Source organism: Pseudorasbora parva, chromosome 4 (assembly GCF_024679245.1).
Source record: "Pseudorasbora parva isolate DD20220531a chromosome 4, ASM2467924v1, whole genome shotgun sequence".
Taxonomy (NCBI): domain Eukaryota; kingdom Metazoa; phylum Chordata; class Actinopteri; order Cypriniformes; family Gobionidae; genus Pseudorasbora; species Pseudorasbora parva.
Window position 1 is genome coordinate 50468567 of NC_090175.1, and position 25260 is coordinate 50493826.

Consider the following 25260-nt stretch of genomic DNA (forward strand, 5'->3'; position numbering starts at 1 on the left):
AAACTGGGAAATGATCAGATTGTGAAAATGGGCATATGCAATATACCATAAAATGCCCTGAATGCAAGTTTGGTGATTGCAAATCTTCTGATATGCATTAGCTAATATTACTGCATTAACCATTGGGAAGAATTTAGAAAGGCTATATTACCAGCAACTGTAGCCTCAACAATGCCACAGTACACACACAAAAAAATAAAAAAAAATAAAAAAAAACTTTCACTCGGATATTGCTAGTTGCTAGAAATTGCACAATTAATTATAAAGAAAAAGCATGTAACACATTAAATTAGACAAACAATTTTGAAGTAGAAAGACTGAAAAGGGCTTTTCTCACAGTCAACCCTGGGTCAGAGTAAACAGAGTCCTAGGTTATCTTGCTTCGCGTTTCACACTGCTTATAATTGACCTAAGTTAGCAATGAATCCTGGGTATTTATAAGGTGACGTTTTACCCAGAGTTGCCAATTTCACGGACTGAACAAATGCAGCATGTGACCTGTTTACATAAAAGCTCTAGCATTGCGCATCTTCTTATTACACATCGCTGACTGTAATATGACAACGTGGTCTCACTCCTATTCATCACATATTGACACTATCAGTACACCTCAGCGTCACTTTTATCGCTCATGGAAGCCCTTTAGCATCTTTTCCCGATCCACAGGGTGCTCCATTGATTTCAGTTGTTTGCCCAATGTGTCAGATCAAGAAAGACACATTTATTTCTTTGCATTTGTAGACATGATTTTATGAATATTTATAGGCTAATTTTATATTTTGGAGCAACTAACCCAAATCTTATCATAACCCTAACCACTTTTTAACAATATAAAACGCATACCAGGCAAATATACAAAAAGTACAGTCATTTATTGCAAAAACTGACCAAAAACATTAGCCTGACGTGGTCAAACTCAATTCTAGTCAGAATATGATGGGGCGTGTTTCAACCGAACCAGGAAAGACATCAATTGGATAGAATAACAACCAATCAGAGCAGCGAAGCAACACATTACGTTAGTTGTCAAATGTCAACAGAGCTCAACTGCACTGTGTTGCCAAGTCCGCGTTTTTTTTCCGTGGGCTGTTTTCTATGTCCTCTTAAAGCGACTATTTTGTGAAATATAGACCCATGAATGCGAATTTTAGCAGGCAACCTTGCCAAAAAAACACACATTTCACCCTCCAAACGGAGACCTTTTTTTCCGGAGAACTCCCCCCCCGAGAAGCTATTGTTTAGGGCTAGTAGTTGGCGGGTTTTGTTGTAAAAACGATCTTAGCCGGTGTTGTAAAAAACGATTTTAAGGATACACAGATTACTTACCCAACATGATCATAATTTCAGAGATTTTCATTTTCATCATTTCGTCTAAAGCCCGCCCTGATAATTTCATTGGTCCGAACAGTTTCTGTTCGGGTATAATCACTCCTCTATGGATCAGCTACAAAAATACTATAAAAGTATTAACTCATTTTGCATTCCAAGTCTTCAGTCATACGATATCTTTATGTGAAGAAGAAGAGTTAATCTTAATGCTTTAATTGCTGAAATGATGATCCTGCCGCTCCGTGGATTAAACTGATTAAATTGAGAATCACACTCATGTCATAATGGCAAAATCATTACCCAATATGTAGCTTCATCATGACAATAACCATGTGTGTATTTGACGTCAAAGGTTTCTCATTGGAATCAATTGAGTACTGTGCGTCGAAAAATGATGGTAAAGGGGTACCCTGTGCGTTAAAATGTGACACAGAAGGAAACTGGCAATATGTGACGATTAGGAGTGAGACCGTGTTGAATATGAATGACTATAGCGGCCTCTTCTCCACTCCAAATGTCGCATTTTCGATCCTGTCAGACGCATAAACTCTATTTATATTCATCACATGGTGTTTCCGTGACTGATCTATTTGTAGCATTCTAACACCGCATCCTTCATACTGTTTGGCACCGTTATGCAGAGTTGATAAAAGACTAACCACACTTCTAATTTACAAGTGTGAAACATTCCTTTACCTGGGGTTAAAAGCAGGGTTAAGACGATAACCCTGGGTAAGGTGCAGTGTGAAAAGCCTTAAATAGTATTTTCTTGTAAAAAATACTCCAGTAATCTTTGTTTTCTACGAAGAATACATTTTACAGTGTAGTTGGCTATTGGTTAAATAATTTTGACTTTAGCCGTTATTGTTATTTCAGTGGTGGAAGTTCAAGTTATACATTGTGATGAACAAATAAAAACATTTTGTTATTTGGAAAATCATGGAACACCCTTAACATTATGAAGTAAATAGAATCAATTTCATGTTGACCTTAATATGTTGATAGCCTATTGACCAAGTCAGGTTATGTATTTCAACCAATAAGTAGAGGAAAGTAACAACTAAAAATCTGACTTAGGAGATTTAAAGTTCCCACGTAATACCGATAAAGTAAATGTAATATGTAAACACCCTGTAAACCATTCAGTGCCGTTCTTTCTCATAATTAATTCTCCGTATCTCTCAACAGGTGAGTTCACCACTCACCAAATGGGAATAACCCCTGTGACTTTCACTGATGATTATTGTATTGTATTCTCAATATGAACAAATGCCTCTCAGCACCTTTATCAGCCTTTTATTCAACTCATTGTGCTGAGGAACTCGACTGTTCATGATTTCACAATCCTCTCAGGTCTAGTCTTCCCCATAGGGCAGCAGTTTTGGCGGTATGAAGGATTTGCTGAAAAAGTGCGAGTGTTCCAGTCAGGAAAATATAAAATTCAAGTGCATATTCGCTCCTACATTTTTTTTTTAATACACTTCTCTTTCCATTCAGAATGAACTTTTTACTTTCAAATATCCATGTTCTGTTTCAGACTCTCTTTAATTCTCTAAATTAAGGACCTTTGAGAGTGTCTGGAATCTTTAATTTCAAGTTAATAATGTTACTACATTTAACTATGTGCCATCCTGTATGAAACACTTTAAAATACCTGTAGAGGAGAAAAACTATGTTCCTGGGTGACTGGCAAGGTTTGTGATGATGGATGATGTTGATGTTTGGATGGGATGCGCAGACCTTCTCCCAAAAGTATGTATGCCATATTTTATTTGGCATAATGTCAGTTCAGTGGCTTATATCATTTCTAATCCCGTTTTTGACCACAAGAGGATCAAGGAAAGACATTTAAGGTGCTGGTAGAAGAACCAGGCTCTACAGAGCATGGAGACCTGGACGTTAGACCACAGTGTTCCTCTGCCGGTATGGAGGAGGGGGCAGGACTGTTCCTGGCTTCATTCCAGACAGATATTCAGGGTTTTCAGCCATGGCTGGCTGTATGCGGCCGTTCTGCTTGTAAAGGAACTTGTTATTGCAGGCCATCGAAGAGTCTTGGGAGTTCTGAGGAGTAACCTTGGGTGGAAGGCTGTGCTGCCAATACTCAGGATTGTCAAAGCTATTCTTGTACGTCTTGTCCACTAATGCAGTGCCAATCTGGCTGCCTGCTGGCACCGGGTGACCAGGTAGTTTACCTACCACTGTGGACTTTGCCAAATTAAACTGTTGTGGGGAACGATTCGATTGGCTTGGATGTCCTGGTTGGACTTGATGACTCACAAGACAGATCTGGCCGGCTGGTGCTTGCAAGCCAGATTTGCTGCTGTAATCGTGGACCGACTGAACTAAATGGGTTTGTTGATCATTTTGGCTCATTGGTCCAGGGTGTACCAGCTGAACGGGTGGTATGGCGAAGTGAACGTGCGGTCCGTGATGATGGGGTTTACCCATTTGTGTGATGTGGGGAACGTGGGTGCCTGGAGTGTGGGCTGTTGTGGTCACCTGCAATGGGATGGAGACTCCATTTTTCCTTAACATTTCCTGGTTCATGTCACTAGTGTTGTTAAATGTGTTGAGGTAAAGGGGCTCATTGATGTATTCATCTTCACACTTTGGCTTTCCATCAGGGGTACTGTGGTAACCTGGATTGTCTAGCGCGTGAACGTCTTTATTTTTACGCCTTGTTACAAAAGGATTCTCCTCAACGGGATTCAGATGATCTACAAAAGTGACAGACAATGACATGGATAAAACATTATGCACTTTTGCTTCATTTTTGCTTCACATTATGCTTTTTAATACACATTTTGTACATGACCTCTCAAATAAGTGTGGAATTGTTAAAATGGTGAAATTATTTTATAGATTTTAAAAGTAACTTACTAATCATTAACTGGAAAAGATTACTGAATGCACCTTTAATGGAACATTTAACCTCAAAAACTGAAACTTTTATGCCCCCTAATGCCATTAATTCCTTCGGTGAAACATAAAGCAGTCAATTTGAATAATATCTTGGCCACTCAAATGTTCGAGTGATTGAGGACTGGGGCAGCCAAGCTTAAAATAAAATAAATCAATAAAAGTTTTATATTCCAATTCTTCTGAACTGATCTGTTCCGTTGAGACTCATGATCACATATTCAGTGATTTGGTCAGAAATAATTGCATTAATCCCACAAGGGGAAAATATTACTAGGTCCAGACAAAAAAAAAAAAGCAATAGATAAATATTAAAAATAAACAATTAAAGGAGTACTTTAAAATGAAAATGACCCCATGATTTACATCCTGTTTATATGATCACACCACACACACAGTGACCTACTCCTTTAAGGAAAAATATATAATTTACAACTAATATGAATAATTAATAATAATAATAATAATAATAATAATAATAATAATAATAATAATAATAATAATAATAATAATAATAATAATAATAATAATAATAATAATAATACATTTTATTTTTAATGCACTTTATATTAAACAAAACCTCAAAGTGATAAATAAATATTAAATAAATAAATAAATATTGCAACTAAAACTTAAATAAATATTTAACATGCATAAAAAATATATTAAACAAATAAACTTCAAACATGTTGTAGCATGTTTTCTAAAAGTTCATTTAAATATTAATAGTCATAAATAAATAATAAAAATTAAACAATTCAGCCCCCATTCATTGTAATTGCAAAAAAGAAAATGTAATTGCTTTTTTGTTCCACAGAATAAATACAGGTTTGTATTAAAGCTTGTTTTTGCCACTGAATATAGAATAATAATAATAAAAAGGTTATTGGGACGTTTTTTTTTTATCTTGCAATTGTGAGTTTATTTCTCACAAAGTCAGAATAGTAAGGAATAGTGAATTTCCAGGTATAAAGTCAGAGGTATAAATTCGCATTTCAGATTTTGTTTGTCGCAATTCAGATATTTTATGTCATTTCCTCCCTCAGAATTGGGCATTAGAACTAGCAACTGCGATACATAAACTCGCAATTGTGAGAGAAAAAAAATCAGAATTCAGAGTTAATACAGCGGAATTCTGACTTTATAACTTGCAATTTCGTGTTAACATGTCGTAATTCTAAGAAAAAAAAAGGCTTTTACATGGTTTTATTCCATGGTGAAAACAAGCTTCCATAGGTTTGAAATAACATCAGGGTAACAGAGCTTTTATTATTCCTGTAATAAATGACTTGAGAACATACTTGTGGAGATCTTGTCCTTCATAGGGGACATATAACCATCCTCATCCGTATCTTCCCTCTGTTCTTTCTCTCCCAGGAGGACAGTTGGGTCTGCACTGTAACGCTGGCCACTGCTATCCTCTACTGAGAGAGATGTGTGCTGTTTCTTCAAGCTTCCATTGCAGTGTTGATCCTCTACTCGGTCCAGCCCTGCTCTTTTTATACCTGGCGGGACAGAGGGGCCACTTCCTGTAGCAACTGCCTCATGAGGTCGGGACCCTGCTACGTCTTCAGTGCACAAACTTCCATCATGATACCCAAACTGGTTCTGATCACAGAAGGAACATAAATTAACTTGAGGAAATAAGATGCTGAAGTTAAAAGTGTAACATAAAAAAAAGAAAAAAAAGAAAAAAGCATTTTAAAAATGCCATGCAATATGGAATCGGGAACTGACATATTGATAAGGCATAAATGACATTAAAAAGACTAAAATTGGGAAATATACACTCTCTAAGCTATAACAAAGCTCAAGTTTAAAGTGGTAAAGTTTAATTATATGAAGCAGGAAGTGGACGTAATTTTGCCTGTTCTTTTCATTACTCGGGTGAAATGAAATAATGTGACCTACTTGGCAATGGAGAGTGTCAATTCAAACAGTAATAATGAAAGCAGGGTGCAGCGGCACTGCTCTATATAAAGCTCAGTGCCAATGTGACTCCATGTTTCCAACTGAACAGATCATCAGCAAATAACACAGCTATACATACACTACTGTTCAAAAGTTTGGGGAGTTTTTATTTTATTTTTTTGAAAGAAATGTACTATTTTATTCAGGAAGGATGCGTTAAATTGAACAACGGTGACAGTTTTTCTTTCAACTGTTGCATATTATTTCTATCTCAAATAAATACTGTTCTTTAAAGCTTTCTTATCACCAAAAAATCCTAAATATATCACGGTTTAAAAAGAAACTTTTTTCAAAACCTTAAAAAATTGTACCAACCTCACACTTTTGTTCGGTAATGTAAATGTATAGTACTCATTATTAGATTTGAACGAATGAACAAATAAGCAAATAAAATGTAATTCAAAAGTCTAAGACCACATATGAATCTGGGACTAAAAATCTAGGATCGCTGCAAAACCTGGAAACAAACAAAGCTTATACAATAAGAATGCAAAGCATGCTTTTCACTTGTGGTCTATACAGATGTATGCTTTAATTGAGATCATAATAGTTGTAGAAATACAATATTTATGCATGCATATATATATATATATATATATATATATATATATATATATATATATATATATATATATATATATATATATATATATATATATATATATATATATATATATACACACACTATATTGCCAAAAGGTTTGGGATGCCTGCCTTTACATTTAACTTAATGATATTCTATTCTTATTCCATAGGGTTTAATATGGAGTTGGCCCACCCTTTGAAGCTACAACAGCTTCAACTCTTCTGGGAAGACTTTCCTCAAGGTTTAGGGGTGTGTTTATGGGATTTTTTGTTCATTCTTCTAGAAGCGCATCTGTGAAGTCAGGCACTGATGTTGGCCTGGCTCGCAACCTATGCTCTTATTCATCACAAAGATCTGGACTGAGGTCAGGCCAGTCAAGTTTCCCCACACCAAACTCGCTCATCCATGTCTTCATGGACTTTGCTTCGTGCACTGGTGCGCAGCCATATTGGAACAGGAGGTGACCATCCTCAAACGGTCCCCACAAAGTTGGGAGCATGAAATTGTCAAAAAATGCGGAAGAATTAAGAGTTAATTTCACTGAAACTAGGGGTTCAAGCCCAACACCTGAAGAACAACCCCACACAACAATCACTCCTCCACAACTCCAAACTTTCTCCAAACTTTCTACATGGCACAATAGCATCAGGCAAGTACCTTTCTCCTTGCAACTGCCAAACAAGACTTGTCTATCGGATTGCCAGACAGAGAAGTGTGATGTGTTAATCCAGAGAACGTCTCTACTATTCTAAAGTCCAGTGGCGCCGTGCTTTAAGCCACTGCATCTGACGCTTTGCATTGCACTTGGTGATGTAAGGCTTGGATGCAGCTGCTAGGCCATGGAAACCCGTTCCACGAAGCTCTCTACACACTGTTCTTGAGCTAATCTGAAGGCCATACAAAGTTTGAAGGTCTGTAGCTATTGACTCTAGAAAGTTGGCGACTTCTGTGCACTGTGTGCCTCAGCATGCGCTGACCCCACTCTGTTATATTACGTGGCCTACCAGTTCGTGGGTGAGTTTTGATATTGTTTCCAATTGCTTCCACTTTGTTGTAATACCATTAACAGTTGACCATGGAATATTTAGTAGTGAGGAAATTTCAGAAATGGACTTTTTGCACAGGTGGCAACATATCATGGTACCAGACATTTACTGAGCTCCTGAGAGCGACCCATTCATTTACAAATGTTTGTAATGCGTCTGCATGCCTAGGTCCTTGATTTTATACACCTGTGGCCATGCAAGTAATTGGAACACCTGGATTCAATGATTCAGAGGGGTATCCCAATACTTTTGGCAATATCCATGAATGTCAATGAATGCACTAGGAATAAAATCACATGACATCATAAAAACATAATATAAAATAACCAGTATAATTTTTTATTTTGATTCCTGCTATTCAAGTGACACATATGAAGTTATACACAATGGTGCTTACTTGATTTGAATCTACATGTGGGTGGGGCATATGGGAAGTGGGAGAAGCATTTAAGGAATGAGGAACCAAGTACTCCTCTGCGTCCATCAGGTCATCCAGCTCCTCCTCGTCTAGAAGACTCTGGAAGAACTTACTGTGGTTGGGGCTGGGCAGCTTCATGCGATCATCCCCCTGAGATGACAAAATATAGTGTTATCCAATGAGGTTCAGGATCATGAAATATTTAGATTTCAAACAGAGAGAAGTTAAGCAATCCCCACCTGTATGACGAGGTATCTCTGAGGGTCTCGTGCCATGCGGCTGAACTCTGCAGCGAGTTCTTTAAACCGAGGCCGACTATCAGCATCAATCATCCAGCCTGGAGGTGAAGACAGAGCAACAATCAAAGACATTTTTTCAGTTAAAATCTCCCTTGATTATATAGCTGACTCTTGTCTGAATGCATGTCAGTGTGGTTTCATTGTGGTAACATTATATATTAGGTTTTGGCATTTGCTAATTACTTAATTTCATTGCCTTTCAATCTGACACAAACGCAAAGCAATACAAGATTTCATGCAGGGATATTAGGCTCTCTGAGTATAATTGTTATGTTGAATCAAATCATAAACAGCAGCTTCCAGTCAAATCTGATTACGACAAACAGATCTAATCTCTGTCTCTATTCACTTATTTGTGGAATTGACTCTGCCAAAACAAATTGAGTGTGAGCGCATAAAGAGAGCTGGATAAAGCAGTGACAGCAAGTACAAGAGAAACGTACCAGTTATGATTTGGCTATTGCTTTTTATATTGCATCTTTTTAGCAAAATGTCAAAACATAACCGCATAATGCATGTAATTTCTGTTCCTCTATCAGTGCCAAATAGAGATAAAAAATAACAGGTTTGTGAAACCCTTCTCCTATCTTGCATTCAATACAATGGAAAGCATTCTATATGAACAGGTTATAAAGCCTTAGAACATGACTCACATTTCACCATCACCATGTAGACGTCTATGGTGCAGATGGGTGGCTGGGGCAAACGCTCGCCCTTCTCCAGGATGTCTGGAATCTCACGTGTGGGAATCCCATCGTAGGGCTTTCCTCCGAACGTCATCAGCTCCCAGATAGTCACCCCTGAATGAATGTGAAACACATGGTCCATCACCAAAGCATACTGTTAATTAACATGATGGTTATGAGGAGCGTTATTAGCCTATAGAAATCTAGACTCACCCTAGCGGCAGCAAATCTAATCTTCCGCGAGTATCGTCTAGCAACTCTCAATACACTTCTGAGCTGTAAAAACCAAACTCTGGTCAGGCCAATCACATCGTGTATAGAGTCGGTGGGCGGAGCTTAACATAATAACGGCCGAGTTGCGTTTGCGTGCTTCTAGTAAACACAGAAAATGGCGAACGGCGGTCTTTCGAATCAGCTTTGACCGCGACTCTGGAAGACTTGGAGTTAAGCTTTTGTCAACTAGCTCTGCTTCACGTCTGGTTGGTTGTAACGCTATCCTATCGCGTGCAGAGGGAGTTTGAAAGACAAACCCTCGGCCCTCGGATTGAGCCCTGTCAATGATGAGTTTCCAGACCAAACATCTTGATCTGGGTCTGGCTTGTCAGGCTAGAGCGTTATAGGAATGGATGTGAAACCTACAAAGAATGTGTGTTTTCTATATTTAACTTTTTTTTATCTTACAGAAAGCAGTTTCCCAACTTGTGATTTTCAATAATTAATGGAAACTATGAATGACACTTTTTGCTCTTTTTTATAAACTCCTGTGATAATTTGCATTTACTCCATAATTTTGCTGAAAGTATCATCTGAGAACAAAAAAAAGGGGGAAAAAGAAGAAAGAAACCCCCCACTGGTTCTATATACAGTCCTTATATTTCTATACTATATTTCAGTTTTCGATAATGTTTTTTTATTTAATATTTTGTATATTTAGATAATTTTATTACACAAAATTATATTTTTATTATTATTATTGTTATATAATTATGTGTAATAGCCAGACAAACACATCAAGAGAACAAATTAGTAAATTGTGCACAATTTATAAATTAAGGGTACAAATTAGTAAATTGTGCGAACAATTTAGCCTATTAATTTTTTCCTGTCATTATCATGTGCAGGGCCAACACAATCTCGTACATTTTTGCAAAATTTTACCTATTTGACGAGTTGGTCAATTAGTTTGATTTCGTACGAATGACCTACCGCTAACCCTGCCCCTAAAACCTACCCATCACTGCAGTACTGACAAATCCTTCAAATCCGTATGAATTAGCCACCTATATACATTGGTAGTGGGATAGCGTTGGCGGGGCTCCATATGTTTGAGCGCAGTACCAAACGTTTACACTAGATTCAATTTGTTTCCCATTAATTTCCAAAGGAATCCATGCGAGACAAAAAATTGTGACTCTTTATTCCAGGACCATTTCACCTTTTTTTTTCTTTTACTTTTTTCACATAGCAAGTGAAAAACCTTTAAAATGTTTCATACAATTCAGATGAAGTGAAAAAACAAAAATGAAAATTGTTTAGATAAAAAATGATCAAAGGTCACCAGAAGGTAAAAAATGAATTATTAAGTCAATATTACAAATATCATTATAACTATTAATTACATAGCCTAAATAAAAACAAATAAATTCATAAATCATACAATAATATATTTAAAATAACAGAGAATGCATATTTAAAAAAATTAATACATTGTCAATATTAAATATTAATATTAGATACCCAATAAAAACAAATAAAACATAATAATGATATTATATTTATAATATCATATCATCATAATTATAAGTATAACAAAAAAAAAAAAAAAAAAACACACAACAACATATCAGTGAAACACAATTTGCTTCACTGCGTATAGCTCACCATAGCTCCATATATCACTCTGGTGTGTGAACTTCCTGTAGTGAATGCACTCCAGGGCCATCCACTTGATGGGCATCTAATGAAAAATGGTTTTACGTTTTAGCTTACGCAGAGAGCATTTTCATATCAACATGGCAATTCAGATCATTTGATTAAAGGATATACAATAATGTAAAATACCTGGTAACATTTTACAATAAAGGTTTAATTTGTTAACAAGAACTAATAATGCATTTATTAATCTTAGTTGATGTCAATAATTGAAATAAAAGTTATATTTGTTAACAATTAAAGGGTTAGTTCACCCAAAAATGAAATTGATGTCATTAATGACTCACCCTAATGTCGATCCACACCCATAAGACCTCCGTTCATCTTCAGAACACAGTTTAAGATATTTTATATTTAGTCCGAGAGCGTATGCAAGTGAATGCAAACTATACTGTCCATGTCCAGAAAGGGAATAAAAACATCATCAGAGTAGTCCATATGTGACATCAGTTAGTTCATTAGAATCTCTTGAAGCATCGAAAATACATTTTGGTCCAAAAATAACAAAAACTACGACTTTATTCAGCATTGTCTTCTCCTCCTTGTTTGTGTTCAATCCTCAAATAAAGATTCAAATGGTCGTGAATCAGTGAATCAATCAATGATTTGGATCGCCAATGTCACGTGATTTGGCAGTTTGGCACGCGATCCCAATCATGAATCCATCCGCTGATTCATAACCGTTTGAATCTTTATTTGAGGATTGAATACACACACGGAAGAGAAGACAATGCTGAATAAAGTCGTAGATTTTGTTATTTTTGGACCAAAATGTATTTTCGATTCTTCAAGAAATTCTAATAAACCAACTGATGTCAGATATGGACTACTTTGATAATGTTTTTATTCCCTATATGGACAGTATAGTGTGCATACACTTGCATACGCTCTCTGACTAAATATAAAATATCTTAAACTGTGTGTGAAGATGAACGGAGGTCTTACGGGTGTGGAACGACATTAGGGTGAGTCATTAATGACATCAATTTCATTTTGGGGGAACTAACCCTTTAATACACTGTGAACTAACATAAACAAACAATGAGCAACGACTGCATTAAAGTTAATAATGAGACTTTATAGTGTTAACAAATAATTTGATTTGGGGAAGCTATGAAATGCATTCATGCTCTACATTAAATGAAAGTCCAAAGGAGACCTTTCACTTAAAAGGATTTAACAAACTCCTTTACAAGAAGAACTGCTAACGAACACAAACGGAATCTGCTGATTTTTCCATAAATCATCTTTAGACTTTTTGATGTGCTTTTACCTTCTAGTGCGTTTTGATGTAAAGAATTTCATGAGACAAATATGGATGATGTTTCAAACACTGACCTTGCCCCTGTCCGTGCTGTACTCCTTTTCATCTATTTCCAGGAGTCGAGCAAGTCCAAAATCAGTGATCTTGATGTGGTTTGGAGATTTCACCAGGACGTTACGAGCCGCGAGGTCCCTGTGAACCAGCCGCCTCTCCTCCAGGAACATCATTCCCTGCCAAAGAAGAGATTTGAACAAATTTCCTGCTTAATATCACAGAGCAACAAGTAAAGCACATCGCAAATTGAAGCAACATCACCTGAGCTTCCCTCTCATAAAGAGTACTGCTATACAAATATTGGCCTGTCAAATTAGATTTGCTTCCTAAAGATGGACTGTAAATTAGTGAGACATCTAATTAGAATGTAATAGCATCTCCTTATTTCTCTTTACCCATGCTCACTTCAATTTGCTGCTTTGGGTCACTGTGTATTAATACTGATCTTAGTGCCTCTACAAAAGTTTGCCTATGATTTATGGCTTTATGTTAATCTTCAATTAAAATGCAACTTCCTGGCCTTTGGGAGGAGAGGGGAGCATTGCTAGAGGGACTGCTAAAACTCGGCATATGCTTGAAGAAAATCACTGATAGTGAGGGTTAAGGAAATTGACTTTTTTTTTGGGCAGGGCTGAACGGAGCCATTTTAGAAAGGACTGTGGATGACTATAAAATGGACTACTTAAGTATGCAGATGCTTACAAGACAAATTGAAAGAATACTGGGCACTGGAAACACTGCAAATAGTCATTAAAAATGTTTTGTGTGAGTTCTGGTGTGTAATTGCCAGTTGTCAGCACAATTAAACAATGACAAAATTGAGATCCTGCCAACATCAATGAAGGGAAAAAATTGAGAAATGTTGGGCTGCAAGAAACACAAAAACACATGTGTTTCACAAAATTAAATGAAAACAGTTTAAACAGTTTATATATATATATATTTTTTTTTTTTTCAGCAAGGAACCATTAAACTGATCAAAAGTGACAGTAAAGACTTTTACATTGTTGCAAAAAATAAATGAAATGAAAATGCAGGCTATTTTAAACTTTCAGCAATGAATCCTGATTTTTTCTAAATAATGGTTTCCATATATATCTGTTTGCTGCTCAACAGTGGCTTTTTATAGCTGTCCATTTTAATGCAATTCATTTCATTTTTGTCAGAAACTTCTCTTGTGAATTCTTGTGTTGTAAATTACTCACAAATCTTATCATAGTCTGATAATTTACCAGTATTAAAATATTAGTTGTTTTCATGCCTTTTACAGAACATTGCACCATTTCATGCTTTTCATCTTCTGAAAGATCTTTCTTCTTCCTCTAAAGCGGGGTCACAAACCGGACGCGAAGCTCAGCGCCAGGTCTCAGGTATCTCACACCGGACGCGCACATTATATACGCGCAAGCTCAGTTTTAAATCGACTTCTGACAGAAGAGCTGCACGATGGGTGTATCTTGTAGCACAGGGTGAAATCAGTATGTACATTGACGATTTGAGGGAAATATAAATGTAATATAAAACCTTTAAATTATTTTAAATAACTTCCTGAGTCGCTGCGGACAGGCGCTGAATGCCGCTGCCAGTGTGTGTACACTCATTGAAAATGTGTCGTGGCGAAGCAGGGCGCACACCGGACGTGACGCTCAGCGTTACGTCTTTAAAATATTGAGCCCTCATAATGCCAAAATGGTATGATCCTCATTTCATAACACCCGCGCAGATTCGACTCTGAGATCGGTGGTCGAATTCAGCTCCACATATCGATGCATCGAATCTTCGACTAATCGTGTTCACCCCCAGATTTTAGGAATATTTAAAGGCTACTTTTATATTTTGGAGCAACTAACCTCACTCCCACCCTGAACCTATCCACTTCACAACAATATAAAACACGTAACAGGCAAATAAAAGTACAGTCACAGGTAATTATTGCAAAAACTGACCAAAACAGTATAAAAGTATTAACTCATGTTGCATTCCAAGTCTTCTGAAGTCATACGATGTCTTTATGTGAAGAACAGAGTTAATTTTAATGTTTTAATCGCTGAAATGATGATCCCGCTGATCCGTGAATGCACTCATTCATATCTCATTTAAAAGATAACCACGACTCTTTAGCATGATGCAATTGGTCACAAGACACACGAGAGCCAATGACATTTTACAATTAAAGTTGATTAATGACATAAGAACAATCAAAGCTCATATTGTTCACGAGACACAAGAGAGCCAATGAAATTTCACTATGAAATCTGACAGAACAGGCGGCAATTTTTTTTTTTTTTTTGATGTGTTCATGATCTTCGGCGGATGGAGACGCTGATTGTTTTTGATTTTTAGAAAATCAAATCGTTTGGCCCCAGAATTTTTTTTTTTAAATAAATTGTGCAAGCAGTTGTATCTCCCTATTATATGTATTTTATATCACATAATACACAAATGGTTTGGGTTAGAGATTGGATGGGGTTGGGTTAGGCTACATATTCAAACGTGTCTAAATAGCGTAAATAAAATACATGTAAATAAAATTATGCTGGCTGATTAAACTGAAAATCACACTCCAGCATGTCATGATGGCAAAATCATAACCCAATATAATTTCATATATTCATATATATTTATATTCAAATCAGCATTCAAATCAAAGATGCTATGGAATGTAATGATCAAATAAACAGTGTTTAAAAAAAACATGCAATTATTATGTGAATATTCAATGCATTTTGCAACACTACTGGAAAGAGCAAACCCTGAGCATTCTTATTCATCTCAATGATAGTTTAAAAAATCACGTCCTGACATGCTTACATTGTTGACTCCATAATGGTTCATTTACTGCTTCTACCAACAAGCCAAACCCAGCCAAAAAAAACAAACAAAAAAACTGACTAATTCATGACTCTCTGTGACATGTCATTTGTTGACTTTTTCTTCCAGAGGCAATGATCATCGCTGCTCAGAGCTACTTATACAGCTGTCTGGGAATTTATGAGAACATGCATGAATCATCAGACAACAGCTGAGTCAAGAACACTGTGTTAAAATACATTTTCTCTGTGATACAGAGAGACATTGACCCGTCCATCACACAGCAGCAGTGCAGACACTGCTTTAAGAGCCACTACTGCACACTCTCTCTCACATTCACTCTCTCACAAATATAGTCATGCAGAGCGCACACATAAGAGCAAGCACAACATACAATACAGAATAACTCGAGAATTAAAATAAGAAAACAAGTGAGAATAAGAGTGTTCAAAAACATAAAAACCTAAACCTTCGAACAGTAAATAAATAAATAAATAAATAAATAAAATTATATTGTAGATTTATCAAAAACAAAACAAAACAAAAAAAATTCCAACTCATCATCACCTAGCCTGACAAGCCAGACCCACATCAAGATGTTTGGTCTGGAAACTCACCATAGACAATCTCAATCCGAGGGGCGGGATAAACGGTTGTCTTTCAATCTCCCTCTGCACGCGATAGGATAGCGCTACACCAACCAGAGCAACGAAGGTGAAGCAGAGCTCGCTGACTGATTAAACATTCGCCGTATCTGGTCGGCTAAACTCCGAACACATCTTCCCTTTTTAAGAATTACTTCAGTGCCGTTCTTTGTTCTTTTCTCAGAGAAAAGCTTAACTACAAGTCTTCCAGAGTCGCGGTCAGAGCTGATTCGAAAGACCGCCGCCGTTCGCCAGTTTCTGTGTTTACTAGAAGCACGCAAACGCAACTCGGCCGTCGTCATTATGGCCCCGCCCACCGACTCTATACACGATGTGATTGGGCTGTCCAGATTCTGAGGAATACAGCTCAGAAGGGTATTGAGAGTTCCTAGACGACACTTGTGGGCAAATTAAATTTGCTGCCCCTAGGGTGCGTCTAGATTTCTAGGCTAGTCATCACCATCTTAGAATCTTAAAATCAAAGCAGGCCTAACCTTTAGCAAGTCAATGAAAAACATGGTACTCTTCTTTATTTCTGCCTGTTTAAGAAGTGTATGTCACTTTTTTCCCCATTCATATGAGCAGCCTTATGTTAGAGCTGTTGATTTAGCATTCAACAAAGAAAAGAAAGAAAAAAAAAAAGAAATGGGAGGGAGAACTTTAGCAAAAGCAAAACTGCTTTTGTCAGCAGAAACACTACAGAAGACAATCGTTCTCATGAACTGTATCCAAACTATAAATCCAATGCCACAATCGTGAATTTTCCAATTTGAGTTTTCATTCTGAGATCAAGAAAGTTGGATCTAGTGGAATTAACATTCAAACGACAAGCTTTACTGCTGCCAGCCTTTAATGTTCCTTTCCATACAGAAGCTCTCTATCCCACCAAAGAGATGGGCTAGGCAGTGAGAAGCAGCCCTTTGTGTGTTCAGTTTGACTGAAGTGAGATTAAAGCAAGAGCAAACCCCGTCAAATGCTACCGGCGTTTAGTATTACAGGCTTCTTGCAGGCTAGCATGAGGAGCAGGTCCAAGCGTTGGCGTGACGTGCATGTAAGCAGGCCAGAGCATTCGAGTAGTGTCCCTAACCTCTGTTCTCTTGTTTTTACATCTGCGTTACTAGAGGTTAAAGTTTCCCCAAACAAAAAGAATAGAGGCTCCCGCAGTGCTCTATTACAACACGTTCTAACCCCTGGCATGGGAAATAACAAATATAAGACATGCATGACCACCAGGGCTTAATTAAAATCAGAGAGTGTAAGCTGCATCTAACAAAGATGGCGGAGGAGTGTTTGAATAAAAGAAGACATCGAAAAAACATATTGAAAGATGTGTTGAGGGCCAGAGGTCAAGATTGTTGTTGTTACAGTTGCCTAACAAAAAGATGCTCTGAAAGATGTTTTTTTTTTCTTTAACCATTGATCTTAGTATTTCTCGTGTGAAATATTACATCTTTAGCTACAAAAAAAAAAAAGAAAGAAAAAAAAAGTAGTTTATGTTGAAGTGCCTTTTGCTAGTTTCAGCCCCGACTTGGATTTTAAAGGGAATGGGAGATGAGACTTTGATTGGTTTAGTACATGTTACGCACAAAATACACCCACAACTTATTAAGATATGAGGTACAACTCTTTGGACAATGCACCTGTCACAGAGACCGTTTTTTCCCGGTGGATTCAGACACGCCCCAAGAGCACCTGATTCAGACCATGCGCTCACATCGTTAAAATAGCACCTTCCTTTTTCAGTTTTTAGTATAGTTTGTTTTATATCTCAGAGTTGCAATGCTAGTACAGGCATATTTCACTAATTCATCTCCATTGTGATCAGAGAAGTCTATGTTGGCCCACTATGCACATCGTTCCCAACACTAGCCATTCCCTCTCACTTATGAAAGACAATTTATTGTAATTCAGGCATTCTGCATCTTCATCCTCTGCCAACCTACATCAACTTCTTGACTTTTTAATTGACCAAACTGCCAAGAGTTAGTCAAAACTCTAAAATGATTAATGCATCCGCCCCGCCTCAGATCTGAGAGTCTGCAGCCAAGAACAAGGATAAATTAACAATACTTCTACAGCATTTCTACATTAAGAAATGCTGTATAAAAAGTTGTAGTTGATGTTAATTTCAAGATTTAGTAATGTCATTTTAGTAGTTTAGTAGTCATTTTTAAATCAAGTTGTATTTGTTAATATTAACAGAACACATAAATTATGGTTCAGTACACACCTCGGTTTTAAAGTCATGGTTTGGTATGTTTTCATTTGACAGTCATGCACCATGATTTCATATTTCCTAATGCTAATAACAAGCAGGACATATAAATAGAGCCACATTCCAATTATATAGGACATTTAATTGAACATAAACAAATAGTGATGACTTCTTTTTCCAAATGTATTATTTTTATAAATACAATAAGCTTACATCTGCTGAGTTACAACAAGTTGATATTGTATAATAGCATATAGATGACCTCAAAGCCAACATACATGGGCGAAAAGCCACACAAACTTGAAAAGAAAACTTATTTTGGATATTACATGACCTCTGCTTATTTGTTAATCCTGGTTATTTAAATATGCACTGAAAAGCATTTCTTTCTAAAAGCAACTAAAGAACACAACCTGAACTAATCTTATAACAAAGCACACAATATAGAGCTACATCCATTTGCTGTTGGTTAATGTATACATTAAAACATGTGTAAAAACTAAGTCCTTTATTATGTCATTTGGACTCTCACATTTAACATGCAATCTAGTTAAAATATATAGCTGCATTGCAAGAGAGATTCATGTTCACAAACTCTCTTCAGCCCTACATGCATAACAATGTTGTCAGTTTCCTTGATGTGTTACGGAGGAGGAGGAAAACAGGACTACATACTGTCTGAAAAGCTGTAGTGCGTGGGCAGCACAGGAGGTTCATCTGACAACATGGTATAATTTGTGATAAATACACAGGAGCCGTTTCCATCACACATTGGTGGAACAAAGACAATGAATACTAACTACATCACGGTGCACAACTGCTAAAAAATGGCAGCTAGCTGGCGAAAGAAGATGAGTAAACATCATTTTCTATTTATGAAAACTCAAGAGTGAATTTGCTACTGTTTGTTTCATACATGATCTATTAAATTTTCAAGCACTCCTTGAAACTCCTTATAACTTTCATTCTTACACCATTTCCACAACTGTGCATGCACCCCCCTCTCTCAATTAAAATGTTCAGTTTTATTAGTACTTTATTGCAGTGGTTCTCAACTTTTTGGACACTTTTAAGGCCCAATAGTCTCTATTGCAACAGCAAATTCTTCTAAGCTATCTAAGCTATTATTTATAAAGCAATCTTTAGTGGTAGAAGTGATAGTTCTACTATATTTGTAACAGAAATTTGATTTTGCCTTGGCTAAATGGAGAATACACAAGACTAGATAATGATCTGAGATGTCATCGCTCTGCTGCAGAATTTTCCTGAGTCGGTCCTGACACGTGTTGCCTAACTCCAATAGTTTCGAATGTCTGTAAATGCCAATCCCAATGCGTCTTTTTTATTATCTACATGGATATTAAAATCACCATCAATTATTATTAACTTTAACTGCAGCCTAACTTCAGGAAAAAAATCCTACAGAGGACAAACCTTTCACCGTTTTCCGGAGGATAAGGGATTACATGAGTGGATTAAAAAAATATCAGATGGGATCCTGGTCGTAATTTCTGCATTTTACTACAGACGAAGTTCGAAAGACTCAAGCAATAGCAAGACTGGGACATGTCATGTCAGCTTTATTTAGCGCTTTTACAATACCGATTGTTCCAAAACAGCTTCACGGTGTAAACAGGACAATATTGCAACAAAATTTGATTCGGCTGCAGTCATTCTGGAGAAAACGGTGATGTTATCAGCTTAATTTAATCTATCATATCGTGTCAACGTGGGCAGATCAGTATTATAGTTGATACAGTTAATTTACATGTGGGAGATATGTGTATGTATATGCTACTGGATCTTCATATATGTAAAATAAAATGTCCATTTATCTAAAGAATAAAGTACAATTTTATGACACATGGATGATGTCTTTCATAACTTTACAACTGGTCAGAACATCAGAAAGAAATGTCATTCAAAAACATTGATAGGCATACTGGTCTAGGTTTGTAAATGGTAACTATGTACATTTATTGGTATGGAGGAATACAAATGGCCTGCTTGTATATTGTAAGTATGGAAAAACGTACCAGAAAAGGGCAGAACATTAGAAATTACATTAGGAGGAAAATTAAAAAACATTAACAAATGAAAACTATATACATAAACATATTATCAGTGATGCATTACATGATTTTGTTACACACAGCAGGCAGAAAGTGAGTGACACAGAATGCTGCTACTGATTAGTACTGTATTGGAGTCCAACTTCCGGGTTTGCGTACCCCACAACAGCGTTAGAGTTTTCAAAATGGCCGCCAGGGGAATAAGGCGAATTAAGCACCATCACTTCAAAATAATTATATTCTAAACTAGACCTCTGAGTAATACTGCATATATTACTATAAATTACAGCAACACCTCCCCCATTTCCTTTCAGACGAGGCTCACGATTGTGTTTACAATACTGCCAAAGCTTTAAACACAAAACAAGTAATGCACCAAAGTAATGCATGCCGTGACACACCAAGTCGTGCCGTCTGCGAGCATTCGTCGGGCTAGATTTTGTGGAGTGCTCACAACTGCGGGAGTTTGCACGATTCAGCATTTTTATTTGGGGACAAGCCTTCAGTGAGAGAGATCACTCTGATTGGATGTTCAGTTTAGCGAGTGAGTCAGTGCACAAAAACAAACAAACAAAAAAAAACAAGCGAAAGAGATGAAAGCGAACGAAGAAGAGACAGAAGGCTTTTCTAATTTCTTAGATCATACCTGAGCATTCCAATGCACAAATATTTTCATAAAAAATGCTGAAAATCTCCTGTCCCCTGTAATAGTTAGTACTATTTTTTTTAAATCCTCTTATACAACAGAGTTTACACTCTACACAACCCTTTTTACTTTAAACTACAACATTAAAGTCAAATTAAGTTATTATCATACATTGAATGACAGTAATAAAAAAAGACACGCCTCACTCAAAACTGTGAAAAGTGTAAAATTGGATAAACTCTCAAACCGTCTGTGTGTTACAAAAGATACAGACAGACAGAAAGATGTTAACATAAAACTATTTATAGCTGGCTAAAACACACTTGGCTAAAGCCCAGACAATCCTATGAGACTGAAATAAGATGACTGAATGGAAAAACATCCGCATAAACATATTTCAGTACTGGATCAAGATTTCTTCCTTTGCCCACATCTTCAAAAGCAAACATTACTAAATCATTCATGAACACATCGTCCCATCAGCTGCAGGCAGCTTGAATTAGCCTAGTTCACTCTAATATGTGATAAGGAAACCTCAGCTCTTTTCATAGTCAACCATCTTCAAATGAATGATCCAATCAGAGTTTCAATCCCCCAAATCCAAACTCTATACATCCATTAGTGCAGTGGATACCTCGCTGTAATTGGAGAGTTTCAGAGGCTCTCTGCATTTTCTAGCGTGATCAGCAAGCTGAATGAAAGCGCTTATTCAGCTTGGATTAGGGATTGTTTGAGAGGTGATGGAAAAGGCTGAATGCTGGCTTTTAACAGCATATGCATTAAAAGGTGAATTTCAAAAAGAAATAAACAGAAAGGCTTATTACAATATACATCCACACTGAACTGAAGAAAGAAAAGGCACAAAAAAAGAGGTTTGGCGCACCACAACTTACTGCACCACAACTGAGTTGCGTTCGCTCAGATAGAAAACAACATGTGCATAAAAAAATGTCTTAAAGACGCAGAATGCTTCATTTTGAGTCTGCCATAATAAAACAAATGATATGCACTGTATTATTCACATTATTTCATAGCTCTATAATCTCACTGCATCGAAAATGGTCTCATTTGATTGCATTGCCCTTTTTCTCCTCAGGAATTCAACAAGAAACATCCTAAATAAATGTAACAGAGTATTCCATTAAGTCTCTTAAACTATGAAAGAGTAAACTTGTCAGTACTATATGGATATAAATTACTGCATAAGAGAAAACACTGCCTGTGTGTGTGTAGCTATGAAAAATAGCAAGTTGGAAATGCTGGATAAGGATTGACCATGATAAGCTAATGGATGCAATGATGATAACTAGCTCTCTTCTAATATATTTATAATTTTGGCATTGTTTTTTTTCTGGCAGAAAAATGCTGGATACTGGGAATTATTCAAATGACACCCATCATCTGATGGAGGGTATCACTTTTAATGCCAAGCTAGCTTGGAAATATGCAAACGAGCTCTACCACAGTCACATACTTTATCCATAGAGAGATAGATGTTGTTAGAAAGAATATTATAACCCTCTTTTATTCATACTGCAAATCATAATTATGGTTTTTAAATAATCCATTGTACGCAAAAAATATCTCCTTTGAACTTTTGCACATTCAAACCCCTAATGCCTGTTTTATTAAATCAGGAAGGTAAAAACAAGGAAATATATCATTAAATTAAATATGTTATGGATATTATATTTTATTTTCGGATACAGAATACTGTATCAAAGCAAGGTCTATAAATACATGGATGAGTGAGTTTGGTGTGGAGGAACTTGACTGACCTGGACAGAGTCCTGACCTCAACCTGACAGAACACATTTGGGATGAATTAGAGCGGAGACTGAGAGCCAGGTTTTCTCGTCCAACATCAGTGCCTGACCTCACAAATACGCTTCTAGAAGAATGGTCAAAATGTCCCATAAACACACTCCTAAACCTCGTGGAGAGCCTTCCCAGAAGAGTTCCTAAATGGTGGACCAACTCGTTTTTAAAGCCTACAGGTTAAGAAATGGATGTCTTTAAAGTTCATGTGCATGTAATGGTAGTCCTCCCAAAAGTTGGGCTATATAGCATATATGTGTTTTGCGAGTGTTACTATGAATCTAAAATAAAAATAAAATAATAAAAAAGGCTATAGGGGGGGGGGGGGGGGTAGGGGGTATAAAAAAAGACTGGTTTGTAGAAAAAAAGAAAAGATTTGGTTTATGGACTATTGACTAAACCTTAGCAGTAGCAAGCAAAACAGTTTTGCACGTCAGACTACATGTAGTGTAACGTTATACATAGAACAACAATGGAGTAACCGTTAGCGCATTTGAATGACGAAGCACACTTTTTGAGAACGCTAGGTTTATGTTTGGGTGGTTTTACAATAAACAAACTGACACCTATAGTGGTCAGCTAAACAAATAGATTTAAACACACACCATACATCGCATGCTCCATTGATAAATTAACTAACTTTATACACAATCTTGTTTACTGATGTTTACTCACGCGACGATAGCCAACAACAGACATTTGAAGCAGTTTTACTCACTGCCTGCTTCCAAAGCAGGACCAAACCTTTATCGTCACCGCTCCATCAAAAACACACTTCTTTGGTAACTGTTGATTTGGTGAAGTCCTGAGACAGCAGTGACCGTGGAGATCCACTTTTGCGACACAACTGAAGTGTGATTTTATGAAACTTACCGTCATTTCTGCGTTCAAATTGGTTCAAATGCAGCGCTGCCTTTCCGGAATGCTGTGCTGGAGCGTTGAAGTCGCTCGACGTCACCCATAGGAATAAAGTGGAGCGCGGCTCGAACTATAACAACATAAGTGTTCACGGACGACTGGATCTGCAGCTGAGAGAGTGTTTATGGGCGTGCATTTCCTCTCTCGCTCTAGTCACACGCGCGCGCGCGCACCCTACCGGGAGAAGAGCCCGTACGGCCCATACAAGGACCTTCCGCTCTGTCGACGTCAAGCCGACCCATACTCGAAAAAAACTCTCCGAAACTTGTGAGAAACCGGAAGGAGTATTTTTGACACAGAAATACTCCATCAAACGTCCAACATTCGTTTTTGAAACTTTGTCTATGTTTAGGATGGGAATCCAAGTCTTTAACAGTGTAAAAAGCTCAGTATGCATGAAACAGCATTTCACCCCCCCCCCCCCCCCTTTAAGAAATAAAGCGTATTAAGAAAAAAAGTAACATTGTGAGATTTAAAGCCATAGTTCCCTTCTTTTTTAACTTTGATGCAGAAATGGGCTTTCATATTGGACAGAGGGTTAAATTATGTTTTTATAGGTACTGCATATTCAAGGAACTCTCATTTGTCAACTAATTCAGATCTCGTATTCTTAGACAAAAGATGCAAAGTAAATGAGCAATGAAAAACAACATTAATGCTGCTAACCAAAAGAGAGAAGAATCGTTCTGAAGAAAACCAGACAATGAAAATGCTGCTATCCAACTCAGACATCTTGAAACGTTGCAGGCATAAAAAGCAGTCTCCTCTATTCCAGGCATCTAACGATCTCTTCATTTCCACTGTCATGTTCCTCAGGTTTAGGCGTGAGAAAGCAACAGGTCTGGAAATTCACTCACAATAAAATAAGTCTCTAGTTTCTCCAAGAACACAGCAGGAGGAGGAGCTAATGCCCTTGCACCATATACAGGTTCTGTATGATAGGAGAGCACAACGCCAAGATCTGAAAGGACTGGGCAGGATTCACAGGTCATTGGGTGAACACAGCGGGGGTTTCTAATGGACGATTGAAGGGATTAATATCCTGAGGACCACTGCAGGTGAGAAATCAAACACAGATTCAACCTCAAACTCTCTAGCTTCTCAAAGAGATGACATGCTGGTAAACAATCTCAAACTGAGCAGTGATTGTGTCTCTTGATCGAGGACAGCGGATTTTTTCCTGTCTAAAACAGAGGGCAATAAATATATATATTTTATGATTAATTTTTGTTTCTTTTTTTAAAGCTCTAACTATCTATGTCAATTTCTTCAGTGTCTAAAGCAGCATTTCATACTCAGATTTTGTATGTATATTTTTGACATTAATGCACATCTTGGCTTTTACATCCGGCATTTTTATGCAGTAAAATTTTGCATACAATTTACACCATCATTTAAAAGTTTGGGGTCAGTAAGATTTTTTTTGAAAGAATTCTCTACTGCAAAAATACACTGAAAACAGTACTATTGTGGAAAAAAGACAATATAATAATCTGTTTGGTATATTTTAAAATGTAATTTATTCCTGTGATGGCAAAGCTTATTTTTTAGCAGTCTTTAATGTCACATGATCCTTCAGAAATCATCATAATATGCTGATTTGCCTAATAGTTTTATGAAAACCATGATACA

At 36.9% G+C, this 25260-nt stretch overlaps 1 protein-coding gene across 1 annotated transcript in view; it reads right to left on the minus strand.

Annotated features, from left to right (window-relative positions):
• Positions 1 to 228: 228 nt before the first annotated feature.
• The window catches only part of si:ch73-383l1.1 (receptor tyrosine-protein kinase erbB-4), a 251255-nt gene continuing 226223 nt past the window's right edge, over positions 229 to 25260 (minus strand). Inside the window, exons 21-27 of the mRNA XM_067442180.1 lie at positions 12525 to 12680; positions 11136 to 11211; positions 9222 to 9368; positions 8509 to 8606; positions 8249 to 8419; positions 5550 to 5856; positions 229 to 4046 (exon numbers count right to left, since the gene is read on the minus strand). Coding sequence (XP_067298281.1) covers positions 3229 to 4046; positions 5550 to 5856; positions 8249 to 8419; positions 8509 to 8606; positions 9222 to 9368; positions 11136 to 11211; positions 12525 to 12680 — 1773 coding nt within the window. The 3' untranslated portion in view covers positions 229 to 3228. The remainder of the gene's footprint in view (positions 4047 to 5549; positions 5857 to 8248; positions 8420 to 8508; positions 8607 to 9221; positions 9369 to 11135; positions 11212 to 12524; positions 12681 to 25260) is intronic.